General features: G+C 35.8%; 1 protein-coding gene across 2 annotated transcripts; it reads left to right on the top strand.

Annotated features, from left to right (window-relative positions):
- The first annotated feature begins 9,466 nt into the window (after positions 1 to 9,466).
- On the top strand, positions 9,467 to 14,724 carry LOC136235692 (probable protein phosphatase 2C 55). Of its 2 annotated transcripts, none has more exons than XM_066025584.1 (6): positions 9,467 to 9,755; positions 10,106 to 11,013; positions 11,237 to 11,561; positions 13,180 to 13,329; positions 13,897 to 14,187; positions 14,446 to 14,724. In XM_066025584.1, the coding sequence occupies exons 2-6, from the start codon at positions 10,247 to 10,249 to the stop codon at positions 14,461 to 14,463; spliced, it is 1,551 nt and encodes a 516-aa protein (XP_065881656.1). In that variant the 5' UTR covers positions 9,467 to 9,755; positions 10,106 to 10,246; the 3' UTR covers positions 14,464 to 14,724. The 2 variants fall into 2 exon arrangements, with proteins under 2 accessions (XP_065881656.1, XP_065881657.1); XM_066025585.1 differs by lacking the exon at positions 9,467 to 9,755 and adding an exon at positions 9,880 to 10,025.
- The last annotated feature ends 6,660 nt before the right edge of the window (positions 14,725 to 21,384 follow it).

Raw genomic sequence — 21,384 nt, 5'->3', positions numbered from 1 at the left:
TTTCTTCCCAGTATGGCCATTGAACTTTACACATTTTAACACCGGTGGCCACTGTGACCGTTGACCAGCGTTTTTCAATCATTGACTCCCCTTTTGACCGGCTGACTCTCTCCTTTCACCATTCCGAATCCTAAAATTTCCATTTTACCCTTCATCTTCAACCCCTCTCCCAGGTCATCAAACACATTTTACCCATTTTTATAAACGAGTTTCAGAAATCAGTTTCAGAAAATCAGTTTCTGATTTGGCGACAAAGATGCGGTTTCCGGCGAACTATGGTCACAACGGTGTCCAGCAAGGGGAGTGAGAAGCGGTGACCGGAGTTCAAATCCAGTGGTCTGTATTTCCTTCTCCGGTCAGTTCGTGAGGCGACAAGAACAACGCCTCTCCTCTGTTAGGCCGGCAGTGACAACTCCGCTCCGCAACCCTTTTTTCCTCTCCTCATCCTTCGTGTCTCCCTCCTTCCACTCACTTTTTTCCTTTTCTTCCTGTTAATTAATCTGTCCACTTCGAATTTTTTTCCATAAAAATGTTCGTCCGCCGACCAAGAGAGATGAAAGAAAATCGACAGGTGAGAAGGATTCTTGTTAGGTAGAGACGGTTGCCGATAAGAACAAAAGAAGAAGTGGGATAAGATAATGGCCGGAAATTGGGTTTTTCATAGGCCCAGCCTTAAAAAAATGTCTTTTTTTTTATTTTTATGTTTGTGTTTTTTTATTCCTCTTGTTTTTTAATATAGTTTTTAATTAAAATAAAATATATTAAGCCAATACAAAAAGGTTAAAATAGAGTTTTCTTGAGATATATATAAAAATATGTATTTGGATGCTAAATTAGGTGTTAAGTAATAATAAATGGTGATGAGGTTGGAAGTAGAAGAGTATATATATATAAATAAGGGTAAAATGGTCATAAAATAATTGAGGAAGGGAGAAGGAGAGAGACATCCAGTTAAAATGAGAGTCAAAGGTGGAAAAATGGTGGTCAACGGTAACAGCGGCCACTGGTGTAACAAAGTATAAAGTTCAATGGCCATATCGGAAATAATTGAAGTTCAGTGGCCACAATGTGAAAATAAGTATAGTTCAGTGGTCATGGGTGTAATTTACCCTTTAGTTTTGACAATAAAAAAACTCACAATTGTTTATTTGCGAATCAATATAACTTCATGAATTTCTTTTTGAAATTAACCATATTATTTATAAGTATTAGGCAATTTTATCCTTTTATAATATTTTTATAACGAGCTAAGACCAAATTTCTATATGTATGACAATCTTTTACCATATTCCATCCAAAAAAAATTGTATATTGAACTCAAATTGATATACCATAGATCAATAAAATAAAGGGTAAAGTTCAAATAAAACCCCTGTGGTTTCACTAATTTTCAGATAAAGGACTGTGGTTTACTTTTTGTCAAAACGATGACTGAGGTTTTCAACTTTAGCAAAATAAGGATTTTTTCGATTGAAAATCACCCTTTACAACTTCAAAAATGACATATTTTAAGAGCTACTAATATTTTAAGCAACTTTAATTCTTCAACTTTTTTATTTCGAGATTATTTAGATAATGTTTGGTAAAGAGAGAGAAAGTTGATGTTTAGAAAGAGAAAGTTCCAAAAAAGATGATTTTCTAAAATCGAAAATGTAGTTCCATAGAAAATATGACATTGAACAACTTTAATTCTTGAAAAATTTCATTTTCAAGTCGTTAAAGATAATTTTAATAGCATTATTAAAAGTGCGAAACCTCAGTCCTCGTTTTGATAAAAAGTAAATCACAGTCTTTTATCTGAAAATTAGTGAAACCACAGGGGTTTTATTTGAACTTTCCCCCTAAAATAAATGTAGAAGGTATCCAAAAAGAGAACAGAGTTTTGGATTTAACATCAAACTGTTCCTCCTCAACCTCAAAAAAAAATAAAATAAAATAAAACCGGTTGATTTCTTGTTAGCCTCTAAATTTATTTCAAATTTTTTATTAGCTTCCTAAATCCAAGTGATAAAACAAAAGGAGATTTTAACAAATTAAAAAGTATATCACTCTAAACAATTCTAGAGGACTAAGGGTCCATTTGTTTTACCTACTGTTTGTTGTTGCTGTTTGCTGTTTCTATTTGTTGTTTGCTGTTACGGTTTGCTGTTTGCTGTTGGAAAAAACTGCTTTTCCAAAAAGCAGAGATTCTCTGTTTTTGTAAAAGGCTGCTTTTCAGGTGTTAAAGGCAAACAAGAGGTCATTAACCAAACACCTAATACTGCTTTTCAGATGTAAAAGGTAAACGGGAAGTTACTAACCAAACACCTAAAACTCCCCCCTTTGAATCGAAAAGGAAAACAGGAGCATGAAAATGAGCTGCCAAACACCCCCTAATATATCAGTCTAACCATTTCATAGACCGATGGATTTCTATTGCCAAGTTCAAGGGTCATGTGATATATCTATGGTTCAAGAAAATAACTGCCTAAACCATTTAAACAGTCATCCATTCTGATTTTCTTTGATTAATCCTGCGAGTTTTTTGACCGTCTGTATAGCGCCTAGGCGATGATTTTTTATTTTGTTTTATTTTTCTTATTTTATTATATTTCACTTTTGAGAATTGTTACATTGTTGTTGACTTTTGGGTAATCTATTTAATTACGTTCTCTACTTATTTTCATGATATGATTTAAGACTTTAATGACATTATTTTATAGTTTTTGGTGAATTATATTACTGATGAATAATCGTTTCAATGATACTAAAATGTTGAAATGTTATTGTTTGCACATTTTCAATAATATATATATATATATATATATATATATATATATATATATATATCATGGTTGTCAAAACCGGACCGGTTAAAGAATCGGAAAATACAGAAGGTCAGAGGTTAGAGGTTCAACCGGTGTTAAAAAAAAATTATGTGAAAACATTTAACATTTAACATTATAACATAATATAATATTAATAAAAGTTATACTAATAATAATATTTCTTTAATATTATGACATTTTGAGATATCAAATTAATAAATTTAATATGAATTTTTTTAAAATTTATTAAAATTTATTTATAAAATTTTAAAAAGATGTAGACTTATAAAACTAAATAGTTATTTTTTAACCCTTAAAGTTTAAATGTTAATTAAAATTTATTAATATTAAGGAGATAAAATAATTTTTTACAATATTTATCTAAATATAAAATAAAAATAATTAATAATAATATTTTACTTATTCCATTTTTAAATAGTTAATAACAATCATAATTGAATTAATGGTGTAGTTGTAGGTATGTTTATTTATAATCTAAAGGTCTAGTGTTTGAATCCCACCTTCATCAAATTTACATTTTTTTAAAGTAAATGTGCATGAAATCTGATCGGAGCAAACCGCTCAACCAGTACTAGGTCATTTGGTTCACGGTTCAACCGATCGATTTAGATGGTTTTCAAGTATTAAAAAACTTAACCACCTCCGATCCGGAATCATAACCGGTTCTGGTTGAACTGGTCGGTCTTGTTCAGTTCTTAAAGCCATGATATCTATATATTTTTTATATTAAATTATTTTATATTATTATTTTAGACAATATACTACATATTTTGATTGCATTTATAAAATAATTTGTATATTAATAAGTGTCATTAACCTATCTACACTCATAAATTACAGTGGAAGCATGGCGTATAAATGTATAAGTGTAAATGAGTTACCCAATCATTTAATGTGTCAATTTATGTTAGTATAGCTTTTAATTACCTCAAGTTACAAACTTTGAAACTAAAATTGTATTATTATTTTATAGCTAAATTATTATTATTATTTTATATATAATAATTTATTATTGTTAGGAACTAATGCAGTTACGATAAACGAAACATAAACAAACACACAAGAATTATTTACCCAGTTCGCCACTCAATTTGAATGACTACGTCTGGGGGCACTACCAAGCCAGGATATTTCACTATAATTTTTTAGAAACGGATTACAAAGAAAGAGGCTATATTTATACTCCTCAAAAAACCCTAATCGCCCAGTTGGATCACTGAAGTTGGGCCTATCGCTTAAATTGGACCTATCTATTAGTCTCCAAAGCCCAACAATTATTTTATACATAATAATTGTATTATGTATTATTATTATTATTATTATCATTTTATACATAATAATAATAGCTAAATTGGAATCTCTTCCCTTTTCAACTCAATTTACAATAATTGTCATTGCTCTCAATTTTTTTTCTTTTCTTTCTAACTTTATGAGATCATTAAAGGTACTCGAATATGTTAGAATAAAGATAAAATAGAAGTATAGGTATAGCAAGATAAAATTATTTATACACTTGGTAGGCTAATTATTCTAAACTTTATGCATTGTTAATTGTGTGGGTATATACTGCAATTTACCAGTAAAATGTGTTTTTGCTCCTTTTTGTGACATTTCATCATATGCTTCGAGTATAATGTTCTTTTTTATATCAATTAATTCATAAGATAAATTGAGCTCTTTTTAGGCAAAAAGTAGTAATTTATTGGCTTTATTATACTCATACGGATTTTATTCTAGAAAAAGTTGGGTATGATTGTGAAAACATCCGCACACCTATAATCAAGGTACATACCTACGCTAATTGCAATGAATTCTCGATTGCTTAGTGTTCTCAATTTAAACTCTATCAACTTAAATATTAGAGTGAGTCGTCGATCAACAGCCTCACTTTGATTTTTTTTTTTTGTCTTACTTTAGACATCAGAGAAGTTCTCTCAAACGTCGAAACACTATCATATATATTCTATCGTATCAAATTGGTGCGGTGAGCGTGGATCGAATCAAATAAATGACCATATCTCATCAAGAAAAATCAGTAGATATGTCATCCTTACAAGGTGTCCAGGAACCCGGAACACTAGTCGATGCTAATGGAAATCCATTGGGTCTCCTCTAGATCACATTGACCTCGATAAACGCATCAAAAAATGCTTATGATCCCTTGAGCCTTCTAGTAAAGAATTCATGGATTGCATAACCAAACAACTACTTTACAACATTAGCACGTTGTACCATGCCACTAACGAAACGATGTGTCGATGTCAGAATTGCAAGAAAAATTAGACGATGCTGAATAAGCTATTAAATTGGCTAAAAGACAGGACTCTATTGCATGTTCTACTTTGCAGCACTTTGTCCATAGCTATCATCGAAGGAGAAATATGTCCCTAAAATACCAGAGGGGGGAATACGGGAGAGGGATAAAGAAAAACATCAAACTTCTCGTAGAGGCTGGAACAATCACTATTGGTTGCTCTCTTCATCCTAGAGAAAGAGCGGTTGGAAGAACTCTTATGGGGAATATCACTCCCTCTGTGTCTGCAATGGAAAGATGAGGCTAGATCTAACTACTTATTATACCAAAGGAGGTAGGACATAAGATCTGAGTTTCCTCCGGACCAACATAGATCGCAAAACTGTCGAGATGCATCAAGATCCCCAGTATGTAATGCAAACCCTAAAGACACACGGTCGAATCAAAATCCCCACGCAACAAGAATAAAGCATTAAAAAGTAATGCCAGATTTGGAGCTCGAGAACGACATCAACAAGGAAGGAAAACAAATGTACCAAGATCTTATAGGGATTGACAAATAAAACATCAAGACACATCCTCTGATAGCGAAGATAGTTATGAGGTTGTGAAAAAAGAATCAATGGCAAATCTTATTTATATAGAGCTGAGAAGTGCTCTTAGGGCACAAACATGGATATTCAAATGACAAAGGTCATAGATACTAGTTAGTTCCCTACTATGTGCCGACATCATGTGGGAACTGATGCCTCAATGGTTCAAATACCCCTTCTTAATTACAATGGAACTAAAGATCCAACAACCCATGTCAAGAACTTGAGAAGGGCGTTAGAAACTACTATGGCCACTAATGTAATTTTGTGCCACCTCTTCCCAACCACCCTCAATGAAGTAGCAACCTATCGGTATGACCAGCTGCCCATCAGATTAATTCAGACTTTCAATTAGATGGCAAATGAATTTGCTTATCATTTTATTACTTCCATTCCTAAAAGCAAAATTATCCAGGATCTCAACTAGTTTGTTCAATAACCTAGAGAAACACTTAGGGAAAAGGTGGAGTGTTTCCTAACAGTAGCAATCCAGATCCATAACCTTAGCATGGATGATGTCGTCTATGTTATGACGACAAACTACTAGAGCACAGTTCTGTCCCATGAATTAACAACATGATAGTCTAAAACATTGCCAAATTTAATGCAACAGGGTAAAGATTTTGTCGAGTGGGATGGCAAAAAACTCAACTCCTTGATAAAAAAAAGGACTAGTGTAGAAGACTGTCTAGCTCCAAATAATAATTCAGAGCAACAACGCTTGGGAGAAAAGGTTGCAAATGAAAGAGGTCACTAACCAAGGATCGTGCTCCTTAGGCGGTGTCATTAATGTGGTTGCATGAGGGCCACTAGGAGACCATACAACAAAGAGAAAAGGATTGTTTGAAGATAAGAATCAGCTCCAAGAGTCTAATTTTGAGTTTTTGTTTAGCAGTTTGAAAAACACCACAAAACAAGCTCATGAGGTGCCCTTGTGATCAATATGATCATTGTGAAATTCATCGTTCGAAGGGTATTAAATTAATACGAGTAGCTCCACAAATATCATCACTTAGAAGGCCTACAAAGCTTTGAAGACAGACTGGTTCTGACCATATCTCCAATCTCATTGTGCAATATGTTGTACAAGTTGTTCACTAAAGTTTTAGCTAACCGCTTAAAGGGTATAACTTACTAGATATTATCAGTGATACCCAATCAGCATTTGTCCTTGGTAGGTCGATAATTGATAGTGTGTATGTAGACTTTGAAACTATTCATTTTATGAAACGAAAAGTTAGAGGGGAGGTAGGGAGTGTGGCCTTAAAGATTGATATCAGTAAGGTCTATGATAAGGTTGATTGACAATTTATAGAGGTAATATTGAACCATATGGGATTTAGTGTGAAGTGGGTCAGGTGGATAGTGCTTCGTATAACCACTGTTAAATATAGAGTATCCTTAAATGGCAAGTTGACTGATACGATTATACCCATGAGAGAGTTGAGGCAAGGACATCCTTTATCACCATACCTGTTCATTCTTTATGTAGAGGTGTTATCTCGTTTAATTCAGTTGGTTAAGGATACGAACTTAATTTTTGGATGTCGGGTTTGTAGAAGGGCACCATCAGTAACCCTTTTTTTTTTTTTGCAGATGATAGCCTTTTATTCTTTGGTGCATCCACTGGAGAGATGAAGAAAGTGGTTCAAAGCATGTCTAATTATGAACAAACATCGGGACAAGCGGTCAATTTAAATAAATCATGAATCTTTTTCAATGCAAATGTCAGGGAAGGGCTCAGGGACGAAATCAAGGACATTTTGCAGGTTAATAATCCATTGGACAAGGGACGGTATTTTGGGCTCCCATCCCTCATTGGGAGATTCAAATGATGTATCTTTTTATTTTTAATGGAAAGAATGAGGAAAAAAATTTGGGAATTGGGGATTTTGATTCTTGTCACAAGCAGGTAAGGAAGTGTTCCTTAAGTCGGTGGCACAAGAATTACCAATGTTCTGTATGAGTACGTTTCTTTTATCTCATTCTATTTGTGATGATTTACAAAAATTGATGAATTCATTTTGGCGGGGTTTGAAATCGGAGGGGAAAATGGGACTTCATTGGTTTGATTGGTCAAAGTTGTGTCAAGGGAAAGAGGTAAGGGGCATGCGATTTAAAGATTTACACATATTTAATTTGGCTTTATTAGGGAAGGAGGGATGAAAATTGATCAGGTCTTCAAATATTTTGGTGAGTAAGATTTTCAAAGCAAAATATTTTCCAAATGAGTCTATACTTTTCTCAAAATTAGGCAATAATCCTAGTGTGGTTTGGAGAGGTCTTAATATCATGCGGTTGGGAGTGATGGGAAGTCAATTCGGGTTTGGGATGATCCTTGGGTGCCTAAACTTAATGGTTTTTGCAGTAATTCTATTGTGGTTCCTGGCATGGCTGAGATGATGATATCTGACTTGTGTTAGAGGAAACGAGAGGATGGGATTCTAATAAAATCTATGGGTATTTTGGTGAGGGATTAGCTAGTGCAATCCTTGATATTATTCTACCATACAAGCCTTGTGAGGCTGAGTGGATCTAGCAACGGACAAAGGATGGAATATATAGTGTGAAGTTGGGATGTCGGGTGGGCTCAGGGTTATGGACAGGGGCTTGAGTAATGATGGTTGGAGGAAGATGTGGAACTTGGCATTACCACCTTAACTGAAAATGTTCATCTGGTGAGTTTGCGCAGGCTGTTTGCCAATGAGATGACGTCTGGTGCAGAGACGTGTTCAAGTTCCTGTGGTATGCCTGTTCTGTGCTAATGGGGAGGAGACCGACACACATTTGTTTACAAAATGTTGTTTTGCAAGTGAGTTATGGTATGAGGCGGGATTAGACCGACCGTAACTTGGAGAAAATGATTTCGAGGCCTAGTTGCTGCAGGAATTAGCATTGATGGCAAGCAAGGCCATGGTTCTTCTTTGTGTGCCATTCACGCCATCTAGGCTCAACATAATAGGGTGGTGTGGCAGACTGAATGGAGGACTACATGACAGAGTTGGCGGATGACGAACGAGGCGTATCAGGATTGGAGGGCACTGGTAAGCAGTGGTTCGAGACGGTCTGCGGTAGCAACAACTCCCTGACAACCACATATTTCCGGGTATGTCAAATGTAATACTGATGGCTCGTTGTTCGCTAAGGAGGAGCAATGTCGAATCGGAGCCGTGGTCCGGAATGAGGTCGGAGATTTTCTGTTATGTAGTAGCAGTTTAATCCAAGGAATGAAGGAGCTAAAAATTATTGAAGCACTCGCGGTACACACAAGCATGCCGTGGTTGGCAAACCAGAATTTTAGACCGGTTGAATTTGAAACGAATGCGAAGTTGGTCGTGAATGGGATTCATTCATCTTCGATTGATCTCTCTAAGTTTGACATTCTAATTCAGGATTGTAGAAATATTATCCGAATGCATCCCAATTTTAAAATTTATTTATCTCTCGTTTAGCGAACATATCTGCTCACTTAGTTAATAGACAGACCCTTTCCAATACTAGCGAGTATTTTTCCTCCGAAGCCATCTGCAAATCCTCCAAATTAATAGAGTTTGGCCCCTTTCAAATATAAATTTAAAATGTATAAAATAATTAAAAGATAAAAAGAATTCACCTCAACCCTCAAATGACCTTTTTTTTTTTTCTTATGCCCATTTTGTTTTAGGAACAATAGCTGATTTTAATTTTAACCAAATGGAGTAATTTAATATTCGCCTTTCTTGAATAAAATAGGATTAGTAAACTTCTTCTAAAAAGAAAGAAAAAGGAAAAAGATTAGTAAACTTAAAGTTTCTTTAATTAACCCTCCTTGTACCAAAGCGTCACATTCGGTTTCTGCGGCGTTAGGGTTTTCATAATTTTGTTATTCTCCAAAATATTTGGGCTCGTGTCCGAACTTTCTGGATTCTGTCATCTTCAAATGTCAAGCGATATCTGAAATAGCTGAATAAAGGAAGTAGGAATCCTCGTGTACTTTACGTAACTCCTTCAATTCGTCGCCTCTGCGAGCTTCTTTACATTCGTCTATGCGATAGTGGAGGATAAGATTCCACGGTTCATTCTTCCTGCCATCCCACGGAGGTGTGATTGTCATTACTTTTTTCTTTGCTATCTTCCTATTCGGTTTCCCCCCTTTTTGGGGGCTTTTTAATTGCTGCTTATTTTTTACAAATTTTGTGGTTGTGGTGCTAGTAGGTTTGATTATATTCTTTGGATTGAAATTCAGTAACCCTTTTGATTTCAGTTGTCAAATTAATAGGAGCTCAGAGTCTTGTATACATAATTGTTTTAGCTGCAATTTTTTCATTATATTTCGTCGACTGCCTTTCATGAAAACAATAGGCTATCCCAGTAGGTATTTTAGTTTTTTGTTTGCAGATGCAGAACCAGTAGTTTATGCTTATAGTCTGCTTGCTTTTTCTGTCATGTAGGTTTTTGGGTGAAAAGGAATTGCATTAGAGCTACTTAACTCATAGATGTGCTGGAAGTTATGAGATTTTATTTAGAGTATAGCAATTCTATTCTCCATAATAGACGGGTTCGGAAATCAGTTTTATGCTTTGAAGGGTAAGATGCCATCTACATATTTTTCAAGAGTAAGAACCGCAGTTCAGAATGACATTCGTCAGTCAGTCTTAGGCCAAGAGGCTGGGCTCCAAAATTCAGCTGAAATTATTGTGAAGCAACTCAAGTCACGGATTGGCAGTTACAGGTTATTCCATTCTGTACAAATTCTATCCCTTGCAGACGTACAAGCATTTTTAAGACCTGGAACTGCTTTTGCTGCCCAGTCTGACCCATTGCTGGTTAACCGTAGAAGAAATATCTCTGTGGTTGGAGCACTTTCTCGCACATTTTCTGTGCCCTCTGTTTCAGGCCCTTCTTTTCAGGTTTGTGGGTATCATATTGATCGAGCCCTTTGTGGTACCAGTGAAATAACAGGCAGTGGGAAGTTGCAGAAAAAACTTATGGCTGCTTCCGCATCTAGTACTGTAATTGGTGAATGTTTTCTTGAGAATCTAACTTCAAGGGGTGGGCATCATCCAATTTCGGCCAACAAAGTCAGCTTACATTATGGCAGTAGAAGTTCCCAGAGTTGCAGAAACATCAGTATGAGCTTCAAGAACCGAGAGCAATCAACCAATTCTCCAATTCATGGATATTTTCTCTATAATGTCATGAAGAAGTGGTGTGATTTTAATCCATACATAGAGACAGGATCTAGGTATTTCCACAGTTCATCTCCTGCATGTTTGTCTGCTGGAACTGCCCCTGATGTAACCTTCGAGAATTCTTCCCCTGAGGAACAGCTTGAAACTTCTACTGTTTCTTCAGAACAGTAAGTTCTTCAATTATTCCCTCATTCTCCTATTCGATTCTTCTTTTTATGTTTTCTAGGCTTGGTTCTGAATATAGGTTGTTAAATTGCATCTGTTCACTTTCTTAGAGAGAGGCAGTTGAAATAATTTTAATCACCCAAAAGGTGTTCATGGTGTGGATTAACATTGCTGGGCTTTTTGTTTAGCTCTTATTTTGTTGAGCTAACTTAAAATTAACTGTAGGAAGAGTTCTGCTGGGAAAATATTGAAGCTGGTATCAGGATCTTGCTACCTGCCCCATCCCGACAAAGAAGAAACTGGGGGAGAGGATGCTCATTTTATTTGTACAGATAAACAAGCAATAGGTGTAGCTGATGGTGTGGGTGGTTGGGCAGATCTTGGTGTTGATGCAGGGCTATATTCTCGTGAACTCATGTCTCATTCAGTTGCTGCAATTGAAGATGAGCCTAAGGGTTCAATTGATCCAGCTAGGGTCTTGGAGAAAGCTCACTCTAGCACAAGAGCTCAAGGTTCCTCGACAGCATGTATAGTAGTACTCTCTGATGAGGTATGCCATTTTCATTTTGTATCTCTATTCCCTGTTGTTACCACAATGAAATAGCTCTTGGGAGTATCTGTGTTGTTATCAGGTCAGAATAGGTAACATGGAGGCTCTGCAGCATAATTTACTGTCAGTTTCAGATAATAGATCTATTAGGTTATTGTTCTATATGATTTATTGATTGCAACTAGGCTTGGAGAGGCCATTATTTTGCCTCCTATTTTGTATAATCAGGTTTCACCATCATTAATGCCTGTTAAAGGCGCGCCTTACACAAGGCTCAAGGTAGTGAGCTGTGATTGCACAAGGCGAGGCGCAGTTTAAAAGGCTCTCACCTTGTGCCCTCGCTTGGGCTTAGGAGCTTAAGTCAATGTGCTCCTAACACATACTGTTTTCACTAGTTTTTTTTTTTTTTTTTTAACTGTTTTGTGTAAATCACATGGTTGATTAATCTCAACCACTAGTCTAATTTAAATAAACTTGATCTAAATAAGAATATCAAGAGATGTAAATATAGAAATAATATATCTGCATTATGGTCTGCTCATGTCTACAACCTTGTAAATCTATTAATATGTTAATGTATTTATATTTTAAACTTTTGTACGAAGACTACAAGTTAGTGTAGACAACCTGGTCATGCCAAAATTCAGGCTGAACTAATGCAAACCTTTTCTTATATTCCTCTAAACTAATGTACCAAGACTACAAGTTAATGAAGACAACCTGTTTTTTTTTGGTTTATGCTTTAACCAGTAATAGAGTGTGTATATATATATATATATATATATATCTGCGCCTCGTCTTCCTCAGGCGCGCACCTTGAGCCTAGGCTCCAGGACCCTTTAGTGTCTTAGTGCGCCTTTAACAATTATGATTAATGCATTCCGTTTCATGTTTGCCACATAATTTTTCCGCGCACTCGTTAATATTGTGAAAAATTCCTTTCATTACCTGGTGAATCGGAACTGCTTTATTTAAATTCCCCAAATAGTTAATTAACCTATGAAACCGTTAATTTACAGTTACTGTCACGATCAGTACACTTGCATAGTGACATTGATACAGAGGGTAATCATAGTGGGAATAAGAGTAGGTCTATTTTAGCCAATTAACCGATGGGCTGAAGATATGGAACCTTTATTCAAGGGGACAAGGAGTGACATGTTGAAAGGGGGAATGAGCTGGCATTTTCTGTTATGCTTTGGGATCAGAGAGTTGTTAGTTATACTCCAATTTTGTTAAGCTATTATTCTGGAACTAGGAGAGGGAGACAATCTCTGGAGTACTGAAATCAGTGCTATTTCCTTATTTTCTTTTCTCATCTTTACGGATTAATAAAACTCTCTATCATCTTCTTCATTCTAGTGTTTGCTGTGTTTTCTGTTGTTTGAGTCATATGATCTGTGATTTTCATCGAACACGATTACTTAGTTCTTACCCAGGATTAAATAACATTTTTTCCCGAGCGTATAGCATGATGAATTTGTACTTTTCTATTTTTGAGGATCACCAACATCCAAACTTGATATTTCGTCATTGTGGAACTTTGATGGCTCAGGTTCTTGAATCAAGAACATATTATATATTATTTATGGCAAATTTTTGTTGTTGATTTTATTAGGGACTACATGCAATCAATTTAGGGGACAGTGGTTTCATAGTGGTGCGAGATGGATGCACTGTATTCCGCTCCCCTGTGCAGCAGCATGGTTTTAATTTCACCTATCAACTTGAGAATGGAGAAAATGGTGATCTACCCAGCTCTGGTCAGGTTGTTTTTTTCTCCCTGTCTTCTCTATACGTGTAATGAGATTTTTTTTAGGAACACGTTTTATATGAAATAGCACTTGTAAATTTTGATTTTTATAATTGATGTCAGCATATTTTTCCCGAACATTCATTGGATGTCATTGTCAAGGAACCAATTTAACTAAAAGCTCAAGCTGATAGTTAAGGCCCAATCATAGATCTTATATCAATTTCTGACACACCCCCACACGCAAATGCCCATTGGGCTTGCAGGCGTGTACAATACATGCCCATCCCACCATGTGTTTTTAATTCTACAAATTAATGAGGTTGCCCGGACTCGAACTCTTGACCGTTTGGTCCAAGAGGTTTTGATACCATGTCAAAGAACCAAGTGAACTAAAAGCTAAAACTGATAGTTAAGGCCCCATCATAGATCTTATATTAATATCTGACAGTCACAACTGTGATTTTGTTTGTGTTTGGCCTTAGAAATCTCCCAAAATTCTTCTAATAAAATATACGAGTTTCAATTCGAAAAACTTATATTTTCTATAGTTATGTAACGAGTGAAACTGTTTTGGTTCAGGTTTTCAGAATTGCTGTTGCACCTGGTGATGTTATAGTGGCTGGGACTGATGGACTTTTTGACAATTTGTACAACAATGAGATTACTGCAGTAGTGGTTCATGCCACAAGAGCTGGCTTAGGGCCTCAGGTGACAGCTCAAAAAATAGCAGCACTGGCACGACAAAGAGCCCAAGATAAAGACCGGCAAACCCCCTTTTCCACTGCTGCTCAAGATGCTGGGTTTCGCTACTATGGTGGAAAGCTTGACGACATCACTGTTGTTGTTTCATATATTTCAAGCTCTGATGATGTATGACTCCCTTTCCCTTTCTCTGTTCCTGTCTCATGCAACCATATATGTATAGACTTGTTATTCATTGCAGGAATTTTTTTTTTTGGTTTCCTGATGCATCTCCAATTATTCGCCCTTTGTTTATGGAGTATATTTTGTGATTACATCAAACATTGGTTGAAGTGTTGAAAACGGACATACTTTTTTGGCTTGTTATTAGTAAATGAATCAAATGCTGTGGCAACATATAGTAATGTATACTTTCAAATTATGCAGGAACGCCAATCTTCTTGATTATCTCGGGGACAGTTTTGTTGGTAGGAAGAACAATTTGGATGGTGTCGACGTCGGAGGTTTCCTGTTCTGTAAGGTATGAGCTTGAACATTCAGAAAGAATGCTTTTTTTTTTTCCCCATAGTCAAATATAGCTTATGTACATATCAATTGCCACATATATTATTCCTTGTTTTGCTGTACGAGACAAACGGGCTTACGAGTCCTCTAATCCCCAGTTCCGGGATAGTTGGAATGAAATAAATTAGTTTTGTGGTATTATGATTAAATATTTGATTCGGTTCTACTTCTCCATTACCACTGAATTTCATTTTGGTACTAAATGGATAAAAGAGTCAATTTTAGCCCCTAATCTTTACTTGTAATACGCTTTGGTTCAGAACGAGGAATCAGTTTGGCAGTTCAACTTAGTATTTGTGATCAAATAGGAATTTTCATATGCACCTTAATGAGCAAGTGAATTTGCTCATTCACCGTTAGATATAGGCTTATTAAATCTAAGCCTCATGATGCTTTGAATTTCTATCTTAGGATTCTAATAAGCCTAGATCTAACGGTGAATGAGCAAATTCTACATGCTCATTAAGGTGCATGTGATCAAGACTGTGTGATCAAATTAGTCCAAGATGACACGTGTTGGTATACGAAATTGATTTGTCATTATGAACTTATTTTACCATAATTGCTAAGTTGAAGAGCAGAATTGGAAAAGCCAATATTTGGTCCTTGTACTTGCCCAAATTTTTCTTAGTTAATCAATATACTAGTAATTTTTGGATAATCTATTTCGTGAGTAACAAATATGTCTGGGACATTTTTTCCATTTCTCATTACCAGGTGGACCGCCATTCGCATCAGATGTAATCTTGTTAGTTTTTGTTTAGCTCATTAACGAAGATTAGGAAATAGGCTTGACTGATTAATTAGTTTTTGATTTTTTTATGGAAGATTAATTAGTTCTTTATTAATATATGGGCTAACTGAGGAGATAAAAAGTAAAGAGGCTTATTTAAGAAATTTAGGCAAGACTAAAAAAATTGGCTTTTGCCAGCTTATATTGTATCAAATTTCATTTAAAGAGCAAATGAACCTCTTGTCTAGTGCTAAAATGTAGAATGTTTTTCACTTGGTTCCCGAGGATCCAAACTCTGTTTATTTAATTAGGGATAAGGTACCAAAATAGATCTATGGTTTTTGGGGAAGTATCAATTTAGGTTCCATGTATAAAATAGCACCAATATAGGGTTAACGTTTAAAAAATGGTATCAATTTAGGTCTCGATAACGGAACGAGACATATCATTGATATTACTCCGTTAAGTTCTGTCAATTGCACGTGGAGGGAGAATTCGGAACTTAACGGAATAATAGGAATAACGAGTCTAATCCGTTACCTAGACCTAAATTTATACATTTTTTAAACGTTAAGCCTATATTGGTGTTATTTCGTACTTAAGCCTAAATCAATACTTCCAAAAAAAACCCATAAACCTGTTTTGGTATCTTATCTTATTTACTTGAATTATAACTGGTTAAAACAACTCATAATATAGTTTATTATTATAATGTTTACTTGTTTTAATCTAAGATTTAATGGCGCTACAAAGATAGACATATGAATGCAAGTAGCAATATTTTAGTATCCAAAGTTGACCGATAATGCATTACCAACTCATTACAGCAGCCAATTATTTTTATTATTATCTTTTGTCAAAACCTTTAAAGTATTCCAATTATGAGAAACTATGATGCGTGCTGAGTTGTGGGTTCAAGATTAGTCTTCATGGTAGAGTTTAAACAAAATAAGTTTTATTTTGTTTTTTCCACATTTGATGGAAAAACAAAATAAAATTTACTTTATAAAAAACAAAGTAAGCATAGAAGGTAGTCTTCATTTGTAGTTCATGACTGAATATGAAATTTAGTCAGTAGTTTTGACCTGATCATGGTTAAATTTAGATTTATTTTAGACTTAATAGAATTATAGGATGAAGAATAAAATCATATTAATATTTGGAATTAGTAAAGCTGGTTTGGTTTATTTGTTTGTTGTTGTTGATAAGTTGATAAGTCATCTAAATTTAGACTTAAGAGATTAAGAGAGATGAAAGAGCTGGTGAGTTTGATTTTTATTTTTTATTTTGAGGTTTGTTTATGATAATTAGATAATAAATGAGTTAATTTATAAAATAAATAAATATAAAAATAAAAATAACTCATTGTCATTTGACTTTGACTATCATTTGATTTTTTTAACACCGTTAATCAGTTTGAACTGTGTTAGCTGACAAAATCAATCTCAAAGTACATGTTTACCAACTTTTAAATCACACAGTTTATATTTGAAAATAATCCAAATCACATGGTTTATTTTTGTACTTTTCTCTTTATTTTTATTTTTTATTTTTTATTTTTTGAAAAGAAAATACCATGCATTAAATAGAATCAGAATATAAGGTTTGAACAATAAAATTTAGAGGACTAGTATGTCACTCCATCAATTCTGACATAGAATAGGATGTCCTTGCAAATTCATGGGCAACGCTATTCGTAGAACTACTAGTAAAAATGATACTGATGTCATTAAACGAATGAATCAATCTATTACAATTATCAAGAATAACATCGTAATAAGACCTGAAGGAGGTTGATTAAGATCTAAAACCACTCTTCTGCATCAGTTTCAACAAGACAGTCGTCCATACAACACCAAAGGAGGTTAGAAGACGAAGAAGATTCCAAGAATCAATCCGCTTTGATCTTTCGGGAAAACATAGTAGCATGTAAATCTCTATGTTTGACTCACACAAAGGTGTATCTCTAAATCAATAAAATCACGGCTGAAATCCCTAATATCCACCACTCCCTTTTCAAGCCAAATAAGGGTCATACCCCCACTTCTACCAACACAGTCCACACACAATCTACCAGCATAGCTCAACTTCATTTTAATTGCATCTAAACGACAGGAAGTTAAAAGAGACTTTGAGAGAAAAATTATACTTAGTTTGTTGACCCGGACAAGATCTAAGAGAACCCGAAGTGAGCGTGGATTGTCTAACCCATGACAGTTCCAAGCTATGATACTCATGATGATGGGTGGGCTTGTCTAGCAGAATCCGCACGTGATCCGTTTTTTGAGCTCACTGCATTTTCTATTGAAACTTCCAAAACTACCCCCCTTCATTATTGTCCTCCATTCTTCTGCGTTTAGAATCAACAATAACCATCCCATCAGTGGAAACAGAATCAGATGACTTTCTTTTTTCACCCTCCTTAACATTTTCAAAATTCCCCCCACTTTCAACGTTAACTATCATATTAGTAAATCTCACTAATTACTCACTGATTACCAGAATTCACTTCCCCATTATTGTTATTTCCTAATTTTAGAATCACTAATTGACTGATCGGCGAATCTATTATCATTGGCCACATTCCATCGCTACTTCTTCCACCAGCATCATTAACCAACCAGGAAACACCCTTCACTAATTATTTTATGCCGGTCGGAGCAATCATTTTGATTCCACAGGAGCTCACCACCTCTCAATTGATAGCCTCATTTAGTTTAATTTAATTTCACAATCTAAGACATGTAACATTTTCCACCTCTAGATTTATCATTAGTAAAATGTAAATTTTAAATTGAAAGGGTAGAATATTATCTCAAGCGTTGGGTAAATAATTAATTTCGAGATTATAGTTTTTAACATAATTTATAAAGGGTGTTGTTAAACATAGCCTCAATTTTCCACCTCTAGCCCCGTTAAAGGACGGAAATACCTTTTAAGACTTTGAGGTGGAAAATGGGGAACATTTACTCTCCCGACACGCGGGCGTGAGGTAATCACGCCTCACCACATGGTGAGACGTGAGGTAATCACGCCCCACGGTGAGGCGATGTGGTGAGGCGTGATTACCTCACGCCCGGGTGATTACCTCCCCAAAAATTATAGTTGTTGATTTAACTCGAATTAACCTTTTAGAAATAAAAATTACGGCATTTTAACTCAGATTACCCTTTAACAAATAAAATATAACAAGATAAACATTAAAATAAATTAATAAACATAAAAGAGTACATATAATATTAAAAGTGTTAAAATGTAATAAGTTCTAATAAAATAATTTAGTTCGCCCGACGCCACACGTCCATAAACTCATCTATCTCCCTCCTAATGAGTGGAGCCTCCTCTTCAGATCGGTAGGTAGCCGCTCGTTGGGTGATACGTCACAACCAGCTAACCCACTGCAAAAAAAAAAATATTAAAAAATAAACACATGTAAACTAATATTAAATAATAATAAACTTATAAATTCGCTGTTGGCGCGAGCATACTGGACCGGTCCATCCTGTGGTGCATGAAGGAGATGAGGATGCGAATATCGCATGTACCAATCCATGTAAGCAGCATCACAGGCAGTGAGATCGTATCCAACTGGTCAGCATCTCCTCCGATCAATGCCCCGAGCCGATGGAAATCTCCGCCAGGTATCCTCAACTGTGACAGAGGAATGCGTGAGCCTGTACGATAAAGACTTCCATGATCGTACTACTTTATCAGGTCTAATACGCTCAGCTGGGATAGGCTGAGTATATCCGACCTGTCGCAACGCTCGATCCGGCATATACGGCTCGACAATGTATCTACATCGTATCCAACCGGCGTAGGACACTCGAAGCTGATCATCATCGGCTACAGGACCATAAGGCAACCACGTCACCTGCAATAAAATAATACTCAATAATAAATAATAATATACTATAAATAATAATTAAAGGGTAAATTCCAAAAAAACCCCTGTGGTTTGATGTTGTTCCAAAAAAACCCTTGTGGTTTGTTATTACAAAAAAAAAGGACTGTGGTTTGCGCCGTTACCCGAAAAACGGAAATGGGCTTAACGGTGTTAATTTGCTGACATGGCACAGGGGTAGAGTTGGAAATTCGATTTTTTTTATTTTTTATTTTTTCTCTCTCCTCTTCTTCTCCTTCCTCCTTCTCCTTCTTCTTCTTCCTCCTCCTCCTTCTTCTTCTACCTTTTTTTTCTTTTTTTTTTAAGTTTTGGAAATTTCCAGATTTCTGGAAATTTTCCAGTTCTGGAAAATTTCCAGAAATCTGGAAATTTTCCAGACAGAAATCAAAAGGAAACAAATAAAAAAAAACTTTAGAAATATACTACTTGCCAAAAACCTAAACATTTTTTTATCAATATGCCTTACAAAACCAACATAATTAATAAACAAAAGAAAAAAGCCAATAATATACCATAATCTTTTCCGCCTAAATTCTCATTCTCTGTCAATTTCTTATTTTTTGAAAATTCTCCGGTGCTTACAATCTCTCTACATTTTTCTTATTGACGGTATGTGAAATCCTATCCAAATTAATGGCCTTCATGTTCTTGATCATCGCTTTTCTTTTATCGATTTCAAGTTTATTTTTTCCGGTGGGAAGAATTGAAGCTTTAGGATCATTCCCAGACTTTGATTTATTTGGTTAATTTCTTTTTTCCTTCTTATTCTTTGTTTCCAGTTCAATTTTATAATTCAGTGGATGTATTAGGATCATTCCCAGACTTTGATTTTATAATTCTTTGTTTTCAACTCTTTTTGGTGGACACGTAGGTTTTGTTTTCATTTTTTTTAATTATTATAGAGGTATATTTGTAAAGTGGTTCTTTGTATGAATTACGGACCGAAGATTTCTCCTGAAATCTGGAAAAAATTTCGAAACTTAAAAAAAAAAGAAAAAAAAGGTAGAAGAAGAAGGAAGAAGAAGAAGAAGAAGAAGAAGAAGAAGAAGAAGAGAAGAAGAAGAAGGAAGAAGAAGAAGGAGGAGGAGAAGAAGAAGAAGAAGAAGGAGGAGGAGAAGGAGAAGGAGAAGGAGAGGGAGAAGGAAGGAGAAGAAGAGGAGAGAGAAAAAATAAAAAATAAAAAAAAATTCGAATTTCCAACTCTACCCTTGTGCCACGTCAGCAAATTAACGGTGTTAAGCCCATTTCCGTTTTTCGGGTAACGGCGCAAACCACAGTCCTTTTTTTTTGTAATAACAAACCACAAGGGTTTTTTTGGAACAACATCAAACCACAGGGTTTTTTTTGGAATTTACCCATAATTTAAATTAATACTAAAATTTTATAAAATTTTATAATACTATAATTAATTCTAAAATTTTATAAAATACCTCGGCTGACGTCATACGGTCCAGCTGTCCACGTATGGTATCTAGTCGGGTGGTCGTCTTGCCTGGTACCCCGACCTTCCATCTGCATGCACGGGGACGGTCAGCTGGGATCCTGTGAGGCAGTCTATGCGACTGGAACACCGGAAAATACTCGTATATCCACGCCTATAGTAGGGTCAAACATCTGCATATACCAGAACAGTCTCCTCTACTCACTATCCCCAACTGCCGATATAACGTGGCAAGTGTAGCAGACCCCATGAAAGTCCAGCCGCCCCTCTTACACCGCCGTGAACCTTAGCAAGATGGGCCGGCCTAATCCTATCGCCACTCTTGTCAACAAACAAAGTGGATCCGAGCATAAGCCACATCCACGCCGTGGCCCGAGTCGCGTCATCCCTACCATCGCTGGTAAGTCTGTGTACAGCATCGACAAATACACCTCCACCACTCCAGTAATGTCGGGTCGGCGACAGCAGGTCATCCAGATTCACCCCGAACATCATCATGCACATGGCATGCAGCCGCTCAGTGCTGGGAGACTCGAACACCATCGCACCGTCGATCGAGATACACAGAATCTGCCATAAATCGTGCAGTAGAATAGTCATCTCTCCGAACGGCATGTGGAAGGAGTTCATATCGGGCTGCCACCGCTCCACGAACGCAGTTAACAGCGGAGTGTCGAGGTTCCTAAACATGGTGGATGGAAGGTGAGACAACCCAGTCTTCTC

The sequence above is a fragment of the Euphorbia lathyris genome, chromosome 7 (genome assembly GCF_963576675.1).
Source record: "Euphorbia lathyris chromosome 7, ddEupLath1.1, whole genome shotgun sequence".
NCBI lineage: Eukaryota > Viridiplantae > Streptophyta > Magnoliopsida > Malpighiales > Euphorbiaceae > Euphorbia > Euphorbia lathyris.
The sequence above is the reverse complement of the archived record's forward strand: the minus strand, read 5'-3'. Positions and strand labels throughout refer to the sequence as shown.

Coding starts and splice junctions, on each gene's coding strand:
- LOC136235692 (XM_066025584.1), top strand. CDS start 10,247: ATGCCATCTACATATTTTTCAAGAGTAAGAACCGCAGTTCAGAATGAC. Junction 11,562..13,179: donor TAGTAGTACTCTCTGATGAG/GTATGCCATTTT, acceptor TGATTTTATTAG/GGACTACATGCAATCAATTT. Junction 13,330..13,896: donor ATCTACCCAGCTCTGGTCAG/GTTGTTTTTTTC, acceptor GTTTTGGTTCAG/GTTTTCAGAATTGCTGTTGC.